This window comes from Fundulus heteroclitus, chromosome 17, assembly GCF_011125445.2.
Source record: "Fundulus heteroclitus isolate FHET01 chromosome 17, MU-UCD_Fhet_4.1, whole genome shotgun sequence".
In the NCBI taxonomy this organism is placed as follows: Eukaryota; Metazoa; Chordata; class Actinopteri; order Cyprinodontiformes; family Fundulidae; genus Fundulus; species Fundulus heteroclitus.
Genome location: NC_046377.1, coordinates 25,183,869 through 25,200,535, shown reverse-complemented (window position 1 = coordinate 25,200,535; position 16,667 = coordinate 25,183,869). Strand labels below are relative to the sequence as shown.

Genomic DNA, 16,667 nt, shown 5'->3' with positions numbered 1-16,667 from the left:
CCCACTCAGCGACACACCCGCTGAGCTCCCAATCTGGTGATTGGTGATTTTTTAATTTTTTTTAATTTTTCTACATTCTATCCCTACTTGCTTTTATTCCTATATTTTAATCATGTAAAGCACTTTGCATTGTCTCTGTACTGAATTGTGCTATATAAATAAATTTGCCTTGCCTTGCCTTGCCTTAATGAATTGATTTCTGATAATCAGATTGATTTATTTTGTCTCACAGAAACCTGGCTACAAGAGGACTACGTTAGTATAAATGAGTCAACTCCCTCCAATTATTCAAATTTCCACAATCCTAGATCTGTGGAAAGAGGAGGAGGAGTGGCAACCATCTTTCAGTCTGATTTATTCATTAGTCCCAGGCCAATTAATAACTACAGTTCTTTTGTACATTTACCCCTCAGTTTCCCTCATCCAAACTGCAAAGCAATAAAACCTCTTCTGTTTGTTGTTTTGTATCATCCACCAGGCCCTTACACTCAGTTTTTGGATCAGGTATCAGACTTCTTATCTGATTTGGTGTTAAATACTGACAAGGTTATTATAGTGGGTGATTTTAACATCCATGTTGACACTGAATGTGATAACCTTAGTGTAGCCTTTAAAACTATCCTAGATTCAATTGGTTTTGCTCAAAATGTGCATAAACCGACGCACTCTCGGCTCCATACTTTAGACCTTGTTCTGACATATGGCATTGATTGTGAAGAATTAACAGTATTCTCTCACAACCCTGTCCTATCTGATCATTTTTTAATAACATTTGAGTTTAATCTAACAGAGTTCTCCACCCCCAAAAGAGGGTTCCATTATAGTAGATCTTTATCGGATAATGCTGTCTCAAAACTTAAAGAGTCTGTCCCCTTTTTAATATCCTCCGTATTGCAGAAATGCCCTGTAGATGGCAGCAATGCTGTTTCTTCCCATTCACAAATCGATACCTTTTCTAACAATGTGACTTCCTCATTGTGTTCTGCATTAGACAATGTAGCTCCCTTGAAAAAGAAGGTGATTATTCACAGGAAGCTGGCTCCTTGGTTTAATTCAGAGCTGCGTTCCTTGAAGCACAATGTTAGGAAATTGGAGAGAAAATGGCGCTCTAGTAGGATTCCTCCAGATTAAGAGGAATCCTACTTAATCTGGAGGGACAGTCTATTGTTGTATAACAAGACCCTTCGCAGAGTTAGAGCAGCATATTTTTCATCATTAATTGAAGAGAATAAAAATAATCCTAGATTTCTATTTAGTACAGTTGCCAAACTTACCCAGAGTCATAGCTCTGTTGATCCATCCATTCCCTTAGCTCTTAGCAGTAATGATTTTATGGGATTCTTCATAAATAAAATTGATGCCATTAAAAATAAAATAATTGGCATCCTCCCAAACATGATTACCTCATCCTCAGTAAGTGAGGCAGCATTGGAGGAATCCTTAGAACCTGCACAGTGTCTGAACTGTTTAGAAGCAGTAGAGCTTTCTGAGCTATCTAAAATTTTAGCTTCATCTAAACCTTCTACCTGTATGTTAGACCCAATCCCAACCAAGTTGTTTAAGGAGGTATTCCCTCTGATCAGTGGTCCTATTTTAGACATGATTAATCTATCCTTAGTAAATGGATATGTACCACAGGTTTTTAAAGTAGCTGTTATTAAACCTTTACTTAAGAAACCTTCTCTTAATCAAGATGAGTTAGTAAACTACAGACCTATATCTAATCTTCTTTTCTTATCTAAAATTCTTGAGGAAGTAGTTGCTAATCAACTCTGTGAATATTTACAAAGTAATTACCTACTTGAAGAGTTTCAGTCAGGCTTCAGAGCTCATCATAGCACTGAAACAGCTCTGGTGAAGGTCACTAATGATATTCTCATGGCCTCAGATAATGGACTTGTGTCTGTACTTGTCCTGTTAGATCTCAGTGCTGCATTTGATACAGTTGGTCACAATATTCTTCTACAAAGACTTGAACATACTGTAGGGATAAAGGGGAAAGCATTAGGCTGGTTTAAATCTTATCTGTCGGACAGATTCCAGTTTGTTCATGTTAATAATAAATCTTCCTCAAACTCTAGGGTCACCTGTGGAGTACCACAGGGTTCAGTCCTTGGACCAATTCTATTTACTATATATATGCTTCCCATTGGCAAAATTATCAGACAGCATGGGATTAATTTCCACTGTTATGCTGATGATACTCAGCTATATTTATCCATAAATCCTGATGAATCCAATCAATTACTTCGACTGCAGTCATGTCTTGATGACATCAAAAGCTGGACGACTTTAAATTTCCTGCATTTAAATTCTGACAAGACAGAAGTTGTAATCTTTGGGCCAGAGTCCTCAAAAAATAAACTTCTTAACCAATCACTTAATCTGGGTGGCATTAACTTGGCCTCTGGTAATAAAGTAAAAAATCTTGGTGTTATTTTTGACCAAGACATGTCATTTAAATCCCATATTAAACAGGTTTCCAGAGTTTCCTTTTTTCACCTCAGGAATATCGCCAAAATTAGAAACATTCTGTCCAGGAGTGATGCTGAAAAACTAGTCCATGCATTTGTTACTTCAAGGCTGGACTATTGTAATTCTTTACTATCAGGAAGTCCACAAAATGCAGTTCAAAGCCTTCAGCTGATCCAAAATGCTGCAGCAAGAGTTCTGATGAAAATCAACCAGAGGGATCATATTTCTCCTATTTTAGCTTCCCTTCATTGGCTTCCTGTTAAATCAAGAATAGAATTTAAAATTCTTCTTCTAACGTATAAAGCCCTTAATAATCAAGCTCCATCATATATCAGAGCTCTGATTACCCCGTATGTTCCTAACAGAGCACTTCGCTCTCAGACTGCAGGTCTGCTGCTGGTTCCTAGAGTCTCTAAAAGTAGAATGGGAGGCAGATCCTTTAGCTATCAGGCTCCTCTCCTGTGGAATCAACTCCCAGTTTTGGTCCGTGAGGAAGACACCCCGTCTACTTTTAAGACTAATCTTAAAACTTTCCTTTGTGACAAAGCTTCTAGTCAGAGTGGCTCATGTTACCCTGAGCTACCTCTATAGTTCTGCTGCTATAGGCTTAGGCTGCTGGAGGACATCAGGGTCTATTTCTCTCTCTCTACTGATTTCTACTGTTCTCCCGTCTACTGTTCTCCAGTTTTGCATTGTCTTACATTGAAATGACTGTCGTCATTTCAGCTTTTAACTTTTTGCTCTCTCTCTTTTTCTTCATAGTAGGTACACCTGGTCTGGCGTTCTGTTAGCTGTGACATCATCCAGAGATGACGGCTCACCCGCTACTACCATCTAGTGTAGAACAGATTACTAGATCAATGTGTGCTTCTGTGCTTTTTTGTCTCTCTTGTTGTGTCTCTGCTCTGTCTTCTGTAACCCCCAGTCGGTCGAGGCAGATGACCGTTCATACTGAGCCCGGTTCTGCCGGAGGTTTTCCTTCCCGTTAATGGGTGGTTTTTCTTCCCACTGTCGCTTCATGCTTGCTCTGTATGAGGGATTGCTGCAAAGCCATGTACAATGCAGACGACTCTCCCTGTGGCTCTACGCTTCCCCAGGAGTGAATGCTGCTTGTCGGGACTTTGAAGCAATCAACTGGTTTCCTTATATAGGACATTTTTGACCAATCTGTATAATATGATTGATTTTGACTTTGTAAAGTGCCTCGAGATGACATGTTTCATGAATTGGCGCTATATAAATAAAATTTAATTGAATTGAATTAGGAAATTAAGAGAATGTTATACAATAAAGAAAGAGGAGGATATTATAACAAGAATGGGGTTTTGTCACACATATTTAAATAGTACACCTAAAATAATTAATAAACATAATTCAGGATTTTGTGTTTATTGTAGAGAAATGGAAACAACAGAGCATGTATTGTTAGATGGTAGTAGGTACTCAGGTCAGATGGACCTTGGTAGAAATAAAGTCAAATTAGAGGTTGAAGAGCTACTTAAGAAATCTTCAGGATATATTATTTTTGTAGATGTCTTTAAATTATTGGAAAGCTCAGATATTGTAAATATTTATTTATTTATTGTATTATTAAGGAACTTTTTTTTTTTTTTTTTTTTACAAATGCATAGAAAGAATGTAAAGTATGCCAGGCTTCTCCGATTTATTGGAGAAAAAGAACATAACGTAGGACTCCAATCCAGAAAGTGGCGGTAGAGCGCCTAAAGTTAAGTGCCAGCTGCCATAGAAGAAGAAGACGAAGAAGAAGAAGAAGAAGAAGAAGAAAATGACCATGAACATGTCTCGCAGTGTTTTTTCCAGAGGTGTTTCTCTGTTTCAGCTCGGCAGGAAAGCGCCGCTGCTGTCCGCTCCTCGGTGTTACTCGCAGTCGGAACCGGAACCAGAACCGCTGACTCTGAAGCAGCAGAACCACGGAATCAGGTGCTGACGTCATACACGTCGCTTCACCCACAGAGACCATGTAGAAATGTGGCGTTTAAGGATGAAATAGTGTTTCAGCAAAGCCAGCAGCTCGCTGAGGTCCACAGACCAGAGGAGAGCATCTCTCCGGGTCTCTGCGGAAATTCGGCTGCGGTGTCATTGCTGTCAACGTCGCCCTGTTGTAATAAATCAAGACATTTGCCTTTATTATTGGTGCAAACAGCCTAACACACATTTCCAGGCTGTCACTTACATGCATTGTTCAATAAGACAACCTTAAAATGCCCAAACACTGTCAGTACTACACCTCTTTGACTCAGACACAGTAAAATAAAAAATGTATTTTAATATTTCAATGGCTAAGGACCGTTTAACCTTAAATAAAATACTTTATTGTATATTGTGAGATCAACTTTATTGATCTCACAATTTTATTTATTGATCTCACAATGGAGAAATTCACTTCTGCATCTTAACACATCCCCTTGGGGAGCAGTGGGCTGCCATGTGCGGTGCAATTAGGGGTTAAGGGTCTTGCTCAGGGATCCAGAATGGCAGTTTGTGGGAGTTGAACTCAGAACCTCTAGGACCAAAGCTCTGTGCTCTAACCACTAGACTAATCCACCTGACCAAACATCAGTGCCTAAAACCTTTTAAATATAGTAACAATGCATTATTATTGTTAATAATATTATTATTAGAATGTACGCTCACAGGCCACTTTATTAGGTACACCTGTCCAACATTTCTATTCAGCCAATCACATGGCATCTTGTTCATTTACATATTGTTCCTCTTGGCCAGATAATGAGGCATCCCTGATGTATCTCATCATTTCTATGCTGATGACATTCAGCTCTGTTGTACTTCTAAGCTAACTGAATATTTGAAGTTGTCCTGCTGAATAAACTATGTTAATGATATTAAACAGTGGCTCTGTGAAAACTACTTGCAGGTAAACTTTGAACTTTGGTGTCAAAGGGTTAGAGATAATTATTCATGCTTTTATTTTCTCTCGTCTTGACTACAGTAACAACCTTTTTATATGTTTAAATAAGAAAGATCTGCAGTTAGTGCAGAATGCTGCTGCAAGACTTTTAACCAACATCTTAGAGTTAATTTTAACATTTTACTTTACTTTTAGAGCCCTGAGCTTATATCACCAACCTCAGATCCTGCAGCCAAAAGCTGTTAATGGTTCCAGGAACTAATTTCAGGACCAGAGGGTCTGTTAAGGCTGTGGAAGGCCTTCATCTTTGCTCATTCTTTTAAAAAGCAGTTGACGACCCGCTTATTCCGTCTGGCTTTTAACTAGTTTTATGTTATGATGTGCATTTATCGTGTTTTTATATTTTTATATTGTGTTGTTTTATGGTTGTTTTATTGTGAAGCACGTTGTGTTTTTTATCCTGTGAAAGGTGTCATATAAATAAAGTTTTCTTTCTAACTCAGCTGCCAGGGTCACATGTACATTCAGTGTTTTTGCTGCGAACAGAGAGGCGCTGGTTTGATGGTGTGAATGTAGATAATGTGTTAGTATTCAGAGTATAAACATGCTCAGTGTTTAGATGTTTATCATAGTTTCCAAATAAGTTTAGTATATAATAAATGTAAATTAAAACAATCTCAATGTCCATTTCAAACAACATTACCAATTTTTAAAAAAAGTTTTAGCTGGAATAAAATAACTTAAGGTTTTCACAATTTATTATGTACATGTAAGCCAGTCAGACGTGACGTTAAGACGGTCTGTTTTTATGTTAATTTAGTGAATTACCAAAGAAATGTGGATTTCTGAAAGTCTCAAAAGTTAATAATGGGATGTGAGGGTGTATTTTATTTGGGTTGACTAAATGTGCCGTTCACACATGGAGGTGTGTGTTTAACACAAACCAGTTTATGAGAACAATACGGTGGCAAACTTTCTCTAAAATATGTATTAATGTGTTAAAAGTGTAAATTATACCTCCTGATTTCCTCCAGGAGGATCATCTTAAACAACCCTAAGAAAAGGAACGCTCTGTCCTTATCCATGCTGGAAGCGCTCCGAGAGAACATCCTGACCGGCGTTGACGGCGAAGATCTGCGAGTCATCATCATTTCAGGTCCGCTTTTAATCCGTCCTGCGTGTGAGAGACGGGAAGCTTGTGGTCCGACGTCTGTGCCGTGTGTGTTTCAGCCAAAGGTCCGGTGTTCTCGTCAGGACACGACCTGAAGGAGCTGACGTCCGCCCGGGGCCGAGAGTACCACCAGAAGGTGTTCCAGACCTGCTCAGAGGTCAGTCTGGGTCCGCTTCCTGAAGCAGAGGAAGTTCTCATTGAGAGTCAGGATTAATGCTTAAGCCTTGCTAACGGGACCACCGACAGTTATACAGTTAGAGATGATGTCTGCAGATTGAGACTCACTGACTGGCTCTGGTGCTGCAGGTGATGACTCTGATACAGGACGTCCCGGTCCCAGTGATCGCCATGGTAGACGGCGTTGCCACCGCCGCCGGCTGCCAGCTGGTCGCCAGCTGTGACATCGCCGTTGCCACGGAGAAGTCCACCTTTGCCACGCCGGGCGTCAACGTGGGTCTGTTCTGCTCCACGCCGGCGGTGGCCATCGGCAGAGCGGTACCAAGAAAGGTGCGTAAAACTCTAAGTTCTTTAATGGGGGGGAAACTGTGTAAAGATAAAAGTGGCAGCAAACATGGAGCACCACGTCTTCCTGACTTTACACCGCACACGTTGCTGCTACCCTTTCCCTTCAGACTGCCTTCATGCTTCAACCAGCTGTCAGAAACCTTTGGTTCTCATTTATATCATAGCTTCACCCAGTGGGAGTAAATCAGTCAGCTGAACACCGTGATAATCTTTTGTTGGTCCTAAAGCTGCTCTGGTGACTATGGAGGCCGTTAAAAGACAGACAATCAAACCCTTTTATGCTCAGGAAACATCTGGAGATGAAGTGATCTTTGTGGATCCATCAGAAGATGGATCCACTGTGGGTATAAAGGGAGGAACTCGGCGGGTACTAAGGGTGCCAAGGAAGTATCTTCCACACAATACCATCACCAGCAGCAGGATGGATCCCTGCTCTCATGATGTTTCCACCAGATTCTGACCCGACTAAGAGGGTCAGACCAGCTGGTCTGGAACCAACAACCTGCTTAAATCTCCTTTCTTCATCACATATGTTTCCCGAAAGAATCCATTCCACGTGATTGATGGGAGAATAATAATGCTTCTAAAGGTCCACCCAACATGTCACCGCTCCGCTGAAAGGCAGCTGGAAATGGGGCACGGTGATGTCAGTCTCACTGAGAGCTTTTGGTAAAAAACTTTTTCAGTTGGCCTTTAAATGACTGCTGAACAAATAAACATTTTGGAGGAATCTGCTTAACTTTACTACTACATAGATTGTTTGTTTTAACATCTGATCCCCCCCCCAGACACAGTCAGAGGATTCCCACCAAAGAAGCCAAAAGTCAAGATTTGCCAACAGGACAGTTTTCTCCCAATGGGACAACTGTTCAGTTTGTTATATTCCTGTTTGATAATTACCAGACGTCTTGTGTTGCTCAGATTCTTTTATTAAAGTCTCCTTTCATGGATCTCCTCACAGGTGTGTCACAAAGACTCTCTGCTTCTGTCTTCTTCTTCTATTGTTTTATGGCGGTTGGCAAACAACTTTTGGTGCATTACCGCCACCAACTGAAATGGAGTGTGAATCGGGATGACCTACTCTAATATCCTACTACTATAAATAATAAAAAAAAATAAAATAAATAAATAACTAAATCCGTTTTATCAAATTAGTCTTTTTAAGATATCTTAATAATAAAGAATAACCCTCTGATTTGGTGTTCATATCTAAAAGATATTTTATGTTTAACTTTAATTTACTGTTTTGTAATCTATTTACCAATTCATTTCTCTCAATATGATATTTACTACAAAATAATATAACGTGCTCCACTGTTTCTTCAACAAAACAAAAATCACACTTTCCTGTATCATGAATCCCCATTTTAAATAATGTGCTATTTAACCCTGTATGTCCAAAACGTAATCTTGACATTACTGTTTCTTCCCTTCTATTCCTTGATGTCATCCTCATTAATCCTACTTTTCTTTGAATATTATAAAACCATCTTCCAGTTCTTTCTTCTTCCCACTGTTTCTGCCACCTTGCTCTAATCCTTTTCTTAATTACTGATTTTATTTCACCTTTACTAAATGGAATTATTATATCAATTAAACTGTATTTACTTGCTCTTTTTGCATATTTATCTGCCATCTCATTCCCTTTTATTCCTATATGAGAAGGAATCCATATAAAAGAAACAGTTAATCCCATTGCTTGAATTCTGAATAATAGTTGCTGAATTTCTACCAATAAATCCGGTCTGCTATCTGAATGATTGTTTTTAAATGAATATAATGTTGAACTAGAATCTGAACAAATTACACTTCTTAATGGTCTAATTTCTTCAATCCATTCTAATGCTAACATGATGCCAAACATTTCTCCTGTGTAAACTGAAACTTCATTACTAATTCTTTTACCTGATTTAAAATTAAATTCTGGAACTACAAACGAAACACCATTCCTATTATTTGAATCTTTTGAAGCATCTGTATAAATTTTTACATATCCATAATATTCTTTATCTATATATTGCTCAACCATATTTGAATCTAAAATATCCTGTTTATTTTTCCGTTTATACAACAATCTTAAATCTACATCAATTTCAGGTAGGATAGATGGATGAAGTATTGATCTAATAACTGTTCTACTGCCATTTATTTGAGATAATTCAAGATCTATTATATTAGAATCTGCTATCCACCCAAAAGAATTTAATTTCTTCTTCCCTTTTTCCCAACTTGGTTTTAAAATTTCTTGACATGGATGATTTTCACAATGATTTTTTAACTGAAACCAGTAAGTGGAAAGTAAGTGTAATCTCCTCAACTTTAGTGGCATTTCTCCCATTTCTACTTGTAATGCTGAAGTTGGTGTAGTTCTTATGGCCCCTGTGCATAATCTCAAAGCTTGATACTGAACAATATCCAATTTTTTAAGTAATGAAAATGATGCTGAACCAAAAGCTATACATCCATAATCAAAAACAGACCTAATTAATCCTATATAAATTGATTTCAATGCCTTCCTCTCAGCTCCCCATTCATTCCCAACCAAACATCTCATAACATTTATAACTCTTTTGCATTTATCGATCATCTTCTCAATATGAACTTTCCAAGTAAGCCTTTCATCCAACCATATACCCAAACATTTAAATTGTTTTACCCTTTCCAAATCATATTTATAAATTTGTAACTTTAATTCTTCAGAAACTTTTTTCCTTGTAAAAACAAAATCTTTGTTTTATCTACAGAAATCTTGAATCCCCATCTAAAAGACCAATCTTCTATTTTATTAATGGCTTCTTGAACTTTTTTAATGATGAAACTTATATTTTTACCCCTCTTCCAAATTGCTCCATCATCAGCAAATAATGAAACACCCATTTTATTTTCCACATCCTCAAACATATCATTAATCATAATAGAAAAAAATAATGGACTAACTATACTTCCTTGAGGAATACCATTTTCAACATAAAGATTTTCTGATAATTAATTTCCTATTCTTACTTGTATTGATCTATTATTGAGAAAATCATTTATCCAATTAAACATTGAACCCCCAATTCCCATCTTCTTTAATTTTATCAAAAATCCTTCGTTCCACATCATGTCGTAAGCTTTTTCAATGTCAAAGAATACAGCTATCACACTCTCTTTATTAACTTGTGCCTTTCTTATTTCATGTTCCAATAACAAAATAGAATCCATTGTATTTCTACCTTTCCTGAAACCACTTTGAAACTTAGATAAATACCCTATGTTTTCAACAAAATAAGTCATCCGTTCATTTATCATTCTTTCCATTACTTTACATAAATGCGATGTTAATGCAATTGGCCTATAACTCCCTGGATTTGATCTTTCTTTACCTGGTTTTAAAATAGGAACAATAATTGCCTCCTTCCAAACTTTAGGTAAATGACCCACTTCCCAAATCTTATTATAGAAATCCAATAAAATCCTTTTAGATGAATTACTTAACTGATTTATCATTATATATAAAATTTGATCTTTACCTGGAGAAGAATTTTTTGATTTCCCTAAAGCATTCTTAAGCTCTACAAAAGAAAATGGAAGATTTAATAAGTCATTACTATTTATATTTTTAATTAACAATTGCCTGTTATCATTAATTGTACCTTCTCTTGCTTTTATTTCTTTTTCAGTTAAATTATTTGAGCTATGAATTTTAGCAAACTTCTCCACTAACATATTTGCTTTCTCCTCCTCTGTCACAGCACATATATCCCCATCCTTCAGAACTGGATATCCATATTCTCTCTTAATTCCATTCATTCTTTTTATCATTCCCCAGATATTTGAAATTTTTGTTTCTCTACCAACCGACTCACAAAACGATTGCCAGTAAACCCTTTTTGCATATTTAACAGTTCTTTTGACTAGAGCTTGCAACCTTTTATATTCAATAAAATACTGAAAATTTTGATTTTTCTTTAACATTCGAAACGCTTTATTTCGAGATTTAACAGCAAAATCACCTCTCTGCTTCTGTTGTCCTATTCTTTACATTTATCTATTCACATAAACTCATGATCGCCATCTAGTGGACCTAAACATAATTCATTCAATCATTACACAGATAAATACAGAATCCTCTTTTATTTGATTGACGTTTTGAGGCATTACGGGACGATTTGTTCTGTATTTCTTCATAAATGTCAGCTATGCACGTCTGTCACACACACATTAACATTAAGTCTGATATGAAGAGAATAAAACCCAGGAAATAAGGCCAGCAAAATGACCGTGGCAGGATTTAACAGCTGCCTTTGTCTTTATTTTTTAAACAGCTTGCCATGGAGATGTTGCTGACAGGGACTCCCATCTCAGCCCATGATGCTTTGCTGCACGGCCTGATTAGTAAGGTGGTGCCAGAGGAGCGACTGGAGGAGGAGACGTTAGCCATCGCCCAACGAGTGTGCCAGTCCAGCCGACCTGTTGTGGCCCTCGGCAAGGCTACTTTCCAAAGGTAAGTTGTTCTTGTTGCTTTGCAGTCAATGCCCAACACACACAGTCACCTTTGCTTCCTCTCCACAGACAAATGGCTCAAGGCAGAGATGCAGCATATGCTACCGCCTCCAAGGTGATGGTGGACAACCTGGCTCTCAGAGACGGGCAGGAGGGGATCCGGGCCTTCCTGGAGAAACGCAAGCCTGTGTGGAGCCATAAACCCGAAAAGGTCCACAACTGACCAACTCTATTATTGTGGAGTGATTGGATCAAATCCTTTGTCACTAGCTGAACTAAACGGTGCTGCTAGTAAAGTAAATTGGAATAATTTGCTGCATGACAGAGAACTACGGTTGAAATAATTTCAGAATTTTACCCAAATGTTACCTCGGTTTGTTCAGACTAAGCTACAGAATCACTGAGTGCCTTCAGAGCTGCAGGAACAACCCACTGTGGGTGAATATGCTGTAGGCTCATCATGTTCTTAATCATGCTCATCCTGGTTTCTAAGTTTCCAGGGTTAGAGTTATTTGATTTAGGGATAAATTGAAAACAGCTAAAATATTAAAAAAGGTCTAGTCGCTGTAGAGTTCTGGTTAACTATACCTTAGATATCTGTAATATAATCTTCAGAATATTTCATTTTTTGTTATGATGTTGATGCAAATTTACGGCAGCAGGTACCAAAAACTGCTTTGATTTAATCTGAAATCTACTTTTGACACAGTTACACACCTTTTAATTGAGTAATTCTGCAGGAAATTATCCTGAAAAAAGAACATCTGTTTCTTTAGAGAGTCTTTCTTGATGCTGAGGGCTGATGGCAGGAAGGAGCTCTAGAACTGTGTTACAGCGGATTCCTCTTACTGAGGACACTGTCCTGGGAAGAAGATGCTCGGGATTCTCCGTTATGGTTTTCATTTTATGAAACATCCTTTGAGCTCTAGAGGTCTTAGAATAGAAGCAGTCAACGGTATAATTTTTTAAAGCGTCAAATGTTGCTGCAAACACTGAAGGACCTAAGGTTTGGTTCCTTGAGAAGTACAGTCTGCTCTGTCCCTTCTTGTAGACGGCATCATGGTAGCGTCTTCAGGCCAGTCTGTTGCATTCTTCCATTTCTTCCATCAAGAAGGATTTCATGCTCCTCCTAAAATCTACATTAATCTCCTTTGTTTGGTTCCTGTTAAAGACAATTCTCCCAACACCATGCCTTAAAGCGTTCTCCCTTTACTACTGAATCTGAATATCCAACATAAAACATATCTTGACCAAAGGAGGAACAAACATTTCTTTAGCAAGTGTTTGATGGGTCAATAGTCATTATGTATATTTTCAACTTTGAGTAAATTGGAGAAAACCCATGAATAGATTGGAAGGACGTGTAAAACACTCAAAACATAAACTGGAAGTTGTTTTGATGAGTTTATGATGCCTAGACCATTATTCAGTCTTGAGCTTTTTCTTTTATCTGAGCCACTAATATTAGAATAATACCAAAGGGTTATGATGGCTGTTGAGTGGTGTGATGGTAATCAGAGGCATAAGCAGAACAATATTTGATTTGACAGATATAACATGCTTCTTCTTTAAAAATGTTTAACATAATTGTAATATATATTTTTTTGATACAACTGTTCAGATTTGTAAATTGCACTGTAATCAGGAATAAAAATGTTGCAAAGATTATTTTCTTCCTGTCATTATTAAGATGGTTTGTTTTACTAAAGGAAATACCAGAAAAATAATGACTCTGATTTGTGTTTCTTGATTTTTAAAAAAAGAAGAAAAAAACCAGGTGTGGTCATTTTAGTCATAAAATACAAAATTTAATTGAAATAACCAGAAGGTGTAATATTATGGTCAAAACCTGATAAGCCAATGTATATATTTAGTTAGATTTGTTTTTGTTAATAATTATAATAAAATCCCCAGCAAGCACAAAAAGTCCTGATTTTCTTTTTTTATATATATTCCAAAGCTGTGCCTTTTGCAGTATGATGGTCCTAAAATTTGACTCTCTAGAAAACCAGTTATATGTTTCTTTCCTTTTACCTGCAAGCATATTTTGGTTTAAACCTTGAAAAGTTCGTCCGACCAACAGTAAATATGAGATTTGGCCCACTGGAAATTATGGTATTAATGCTTGATTTAATGCTTTTTGTGGTTTCTCCCATGACTACAACATAGCAGCCATTGTTTTAGTAGCTAAAATGGCATTTTAAATCATGAAATATATTTTTAAACATGCTTTACTGAAAACTAAAGGTTAACATTTATTCAGAAGACATTATCCACAACGTCATTAGAATCATAAACTGAAATAAAACTGAACGGAAAGAAATGGAAAACAGGATATGAATAATTATTGGTAAAAATAAACGCACGAACAAAAGTCTTAAGCAAGAAAAACAAACATGTAGGACTTACGTCACTTCCGGTTGCCATCTTGATTCAGACGAGTCGAGAACAAATTTTTTTTTTTCTGACTCGGCCGACCTTCGACTTTCGTTTTAAACTCTGATCCATCCACCGTCATCTAAAAGGTTGGTAAGTGTTTTATTAATTGTTCAGCGGTTTAAAGTTTTACAGTTTGGAGTTTATCTGTAAAACCGGTAGCGTTTGGCTACCGTTAGCATCTATGCTAACTGTTGCTTGTTTGACGTCAGAGATACGTTTTAGTTGTCAGTTGAATCTAACTTTTGACTTTTTAACGGGTTTCTGCTGGTAAATTTTGTTTTAGAAATTTAGTTCTAGTTTAGTGAGCTGGTATCCGTTGTTATGGAGCTAAATTTGTGTTTGACGAGACAGAAGCTAGCATCCGCTGCCTTTTCCGACTCTAGACATTTACAGCTTCTGACAATACAGATTATGAAAAAAACAGAAATGGTTGACTTTATGGCTTTTATGGTATCAGACGACCTTTCATGGCTTCCTGCTAAAAAGAAGCTACTACATGACCTAGACAACTCAATCCTGGACAGAATTGTATTTAAATTGAATTTAATATATATATTCTGTAATAATTGGGCCCTAATTAAAAAATAAAATCTTCCATCTGCATCAGCCACCTGTGCTGATGGTCCAGATCTTTCTTGAAATGCAGATGCACGCTTTGAATCTTAAGCCGCTGCATTAGGGCTACAAAGCCACACCAACACATTAGACCCTAAATTCAGACCCGTTAAACTAAACTACCTGCTTTGTGCAAAAGTTTATGATCAAGGTTTTTTGCTGCGGAATCACTGATTGATAACCAGCATTTATCCAACTGATAATAAAACAGATTTGTAATTTGATGAGATAAAGCTTTGAAAAACTTAAAATGTACTGTTGTAGTATTTCAAAAGCGGTAAAAGAAATCTCTCTCCAGCAAATAAAGCGTCGGTTCGGTACCTTTAGCAGGACTTTGTATCGGACTCAGGTGTGTTGGACCTGGAACTTATCTAAACACATTTTGGTCCTTGATAACTGAAGTTAGAGAATTACAGACATCTTCACTGTCAGCCCGTTTATTTCTCATTTTAATACATTTTTCATTCCAAAAGCAGACTTTAGCATCGTAACAGGTGGACTGTGCTGCCCCCTGGTGGCAATACAGTGAATTCAGCTGCCACACTCCGCAAAAACATGCCGTTTGTGTTTCAGTGACATAAAAACTAAAAAAAAAAAGTATAATTTACTGGTTTTGTGTTTAGAAAATATATAAGAAACAAAGGTGTCAAGTAACTAAGTACAAATACAATTTATTCTGTACTGGAGTCATTTGGTTTTAGCCTACTTTTTACTTCTACAGCTCGTTTTTGTTCTGGCCTGTAAAAAAAATACTAAAAACAAAAAATAAAAAATAAAAAAAAATAAAAAAATAGTCAGATAAATGGCGCTACCTGAACAGAGTGATTTTGATTGTGGTTAGAGGCAGAACGGCACCAAGTTGTTTGTCAAATGCCCCAAAAAAACTTAAGAAGAAAAAAACGTAGAAGAACAATTGCATTTTTAGGATTAATAGTTTTTAATTTTTTAATTAACCGCTTTGATTAATCATTAATTTTGACAACACTGTCTGCTGAATACAGACAACCATACAAGGGTAAAAGGTTATGGATAATATCACTCAGAAATGTGACTTACAGGCCTGAACCCCCTAAGCAAAATAAGTCTGGCAATACATTTCGTTTAGTTTTGTTAGGTTTTATAAATAAGTTTAATGTGTGAGAAAACCACAATTTTTGTTTATTCAGCCACAATTTAATACAGGTGGCTCAATAAACTGTTAAAATTCAGCATATTGTAAAAAAAAAAAAAAAAAAAATTAAGCCTTATGTTATGGAAAGATCCTCCTTATAAAAAAATAAAACCAGGGTATTTAAGGAAGTCAAGGCTTATCAATGAACCGTCAGTGGATGGATAGGATCCCTTCAGATGAGCTCATTAATCCCTACCCAAGTGTAACGTTCTCTATAGCCGATTCACCAGGATCCTTGGGTTTTGCCTAAAGTTCGGATCGCTACCCTGAACACCAGAGTCAAGTGTAATTTATGGCCACTGAATGCGGTTCTGACAGTCGTGGAACTGGACCGCTGATGTTCTGTAGCTGAATTGATCCTCTGGTTCCTTCACGTTTTACCAGCTTCTGCTTTCTGGTGTCAGATTTCCTTTGGTTTTGTGACGTTTCAACAGTTCCCAGTAGTTTAGACTTTAAAACCCATGTTGTCTGTTATCAGTTTCAGTTTCCTTACAGCTTGTAGAAATATCCCCACACTGTGAGCTTGTTGGGGATGAAATACCACCTCAGTGTAATACCACGCTAAATCTAGCTGGACGAACAGCAGCTGTTGAATCTGACTTCAGCAATGTAAATAAAATCTAAATGACGAATGTGGGACACAGCACAACCTTAGAGGATACCAACAGTGTGAAGGTCCCAATAGGCCATGTTAGGTTGGTGCTGTTTGGTCCAGCTCAACAGTGTTTCTGAGGGAACGTCCGTCTGTTGGTTGCTGATAACTCTAGATCTAACAGAAATAGAGTAAACGTTGGGATTCTGCATCAGTTCATGGTATTTCCTTCTGCTTTCTAGGTTTCACTGTTTGAAAATGGTCCTGAACGTCAGGTGAGGGCGACTGATACAGCCTTCCATCA

General features: G+C 37.3%; 1 protein-coding gene and 1 long non-coding RNA gene across 2 annotated transcripts; one reads left to right on the top strand and one right to left on the bottom strand.

The window, feature by feature from the left end:
* The first annotated feature begins 4,086 nt into the window (after positions 1-4,086).
* Positions 4,087-13,212, top strand: echdc3 (enoyl CoA hydratase domain containing 3). The gene is made up of 6 exons (XM_012876765.3): positions 4,087-4,416; positions 6,400-6,521; positions 6,596-6,693; positions 6,843-7,043; positions 11,369-11,547; positions 11,616-13,212. The coding sequence occupies exons 1-6, from the start codon at positions 4,262-4,264 to the stop codon at positions 11,767-11,769; spliced, it is 909 nt and encodes a 302-aa protein (XP_012732219.2). The 5' UTR covers positions 4,087-4,261; the 3' UTR covers positions 11,770-13,212.
* On the bottom strand, positions 6,588-11,376 carry LOC118566610. Its single transcript, XR_004933144.1, has 4 exons — positions 11,057-11,376; positions 7,962-8,036; positions 6,822-7,062; positions 6,588-6,712 (listed from the first exon to the last, which is right to left on the bottom strand). It is a non-coding gene; the product is annotated as an uncharacterized LOC118566610 (long non-coding RNA).
* Positions 13,213-16,667: the final 3,455 nt, after the last annotated feature.

Excerpts from the sequence above, each read along its gene's own strand:
- echdc3 (XM_012876765.3), top strand. The coding sequence starts at position 4,262 with ATGACCATGAACATGTCTCGCAGTGTTTTTTCCAGAGGTGTTTCTCTG. Across the intron at positions 6,522-6,595 it reads GCGAGTCATCATCATTTCAG|CCAAAGGTCCGGTGTTCTCG; the intron begins GTCCGCTTTTAA and ends TGTGTGTTTCAG. Across the intron at positions 7,044-11,368 it reads GCAGAGCGGTACCAAGAAAG|CTTGCCATGGAGATGTTGCT; the intron begins GTGCGTAAAACT and ends TTTTTTAAACAG.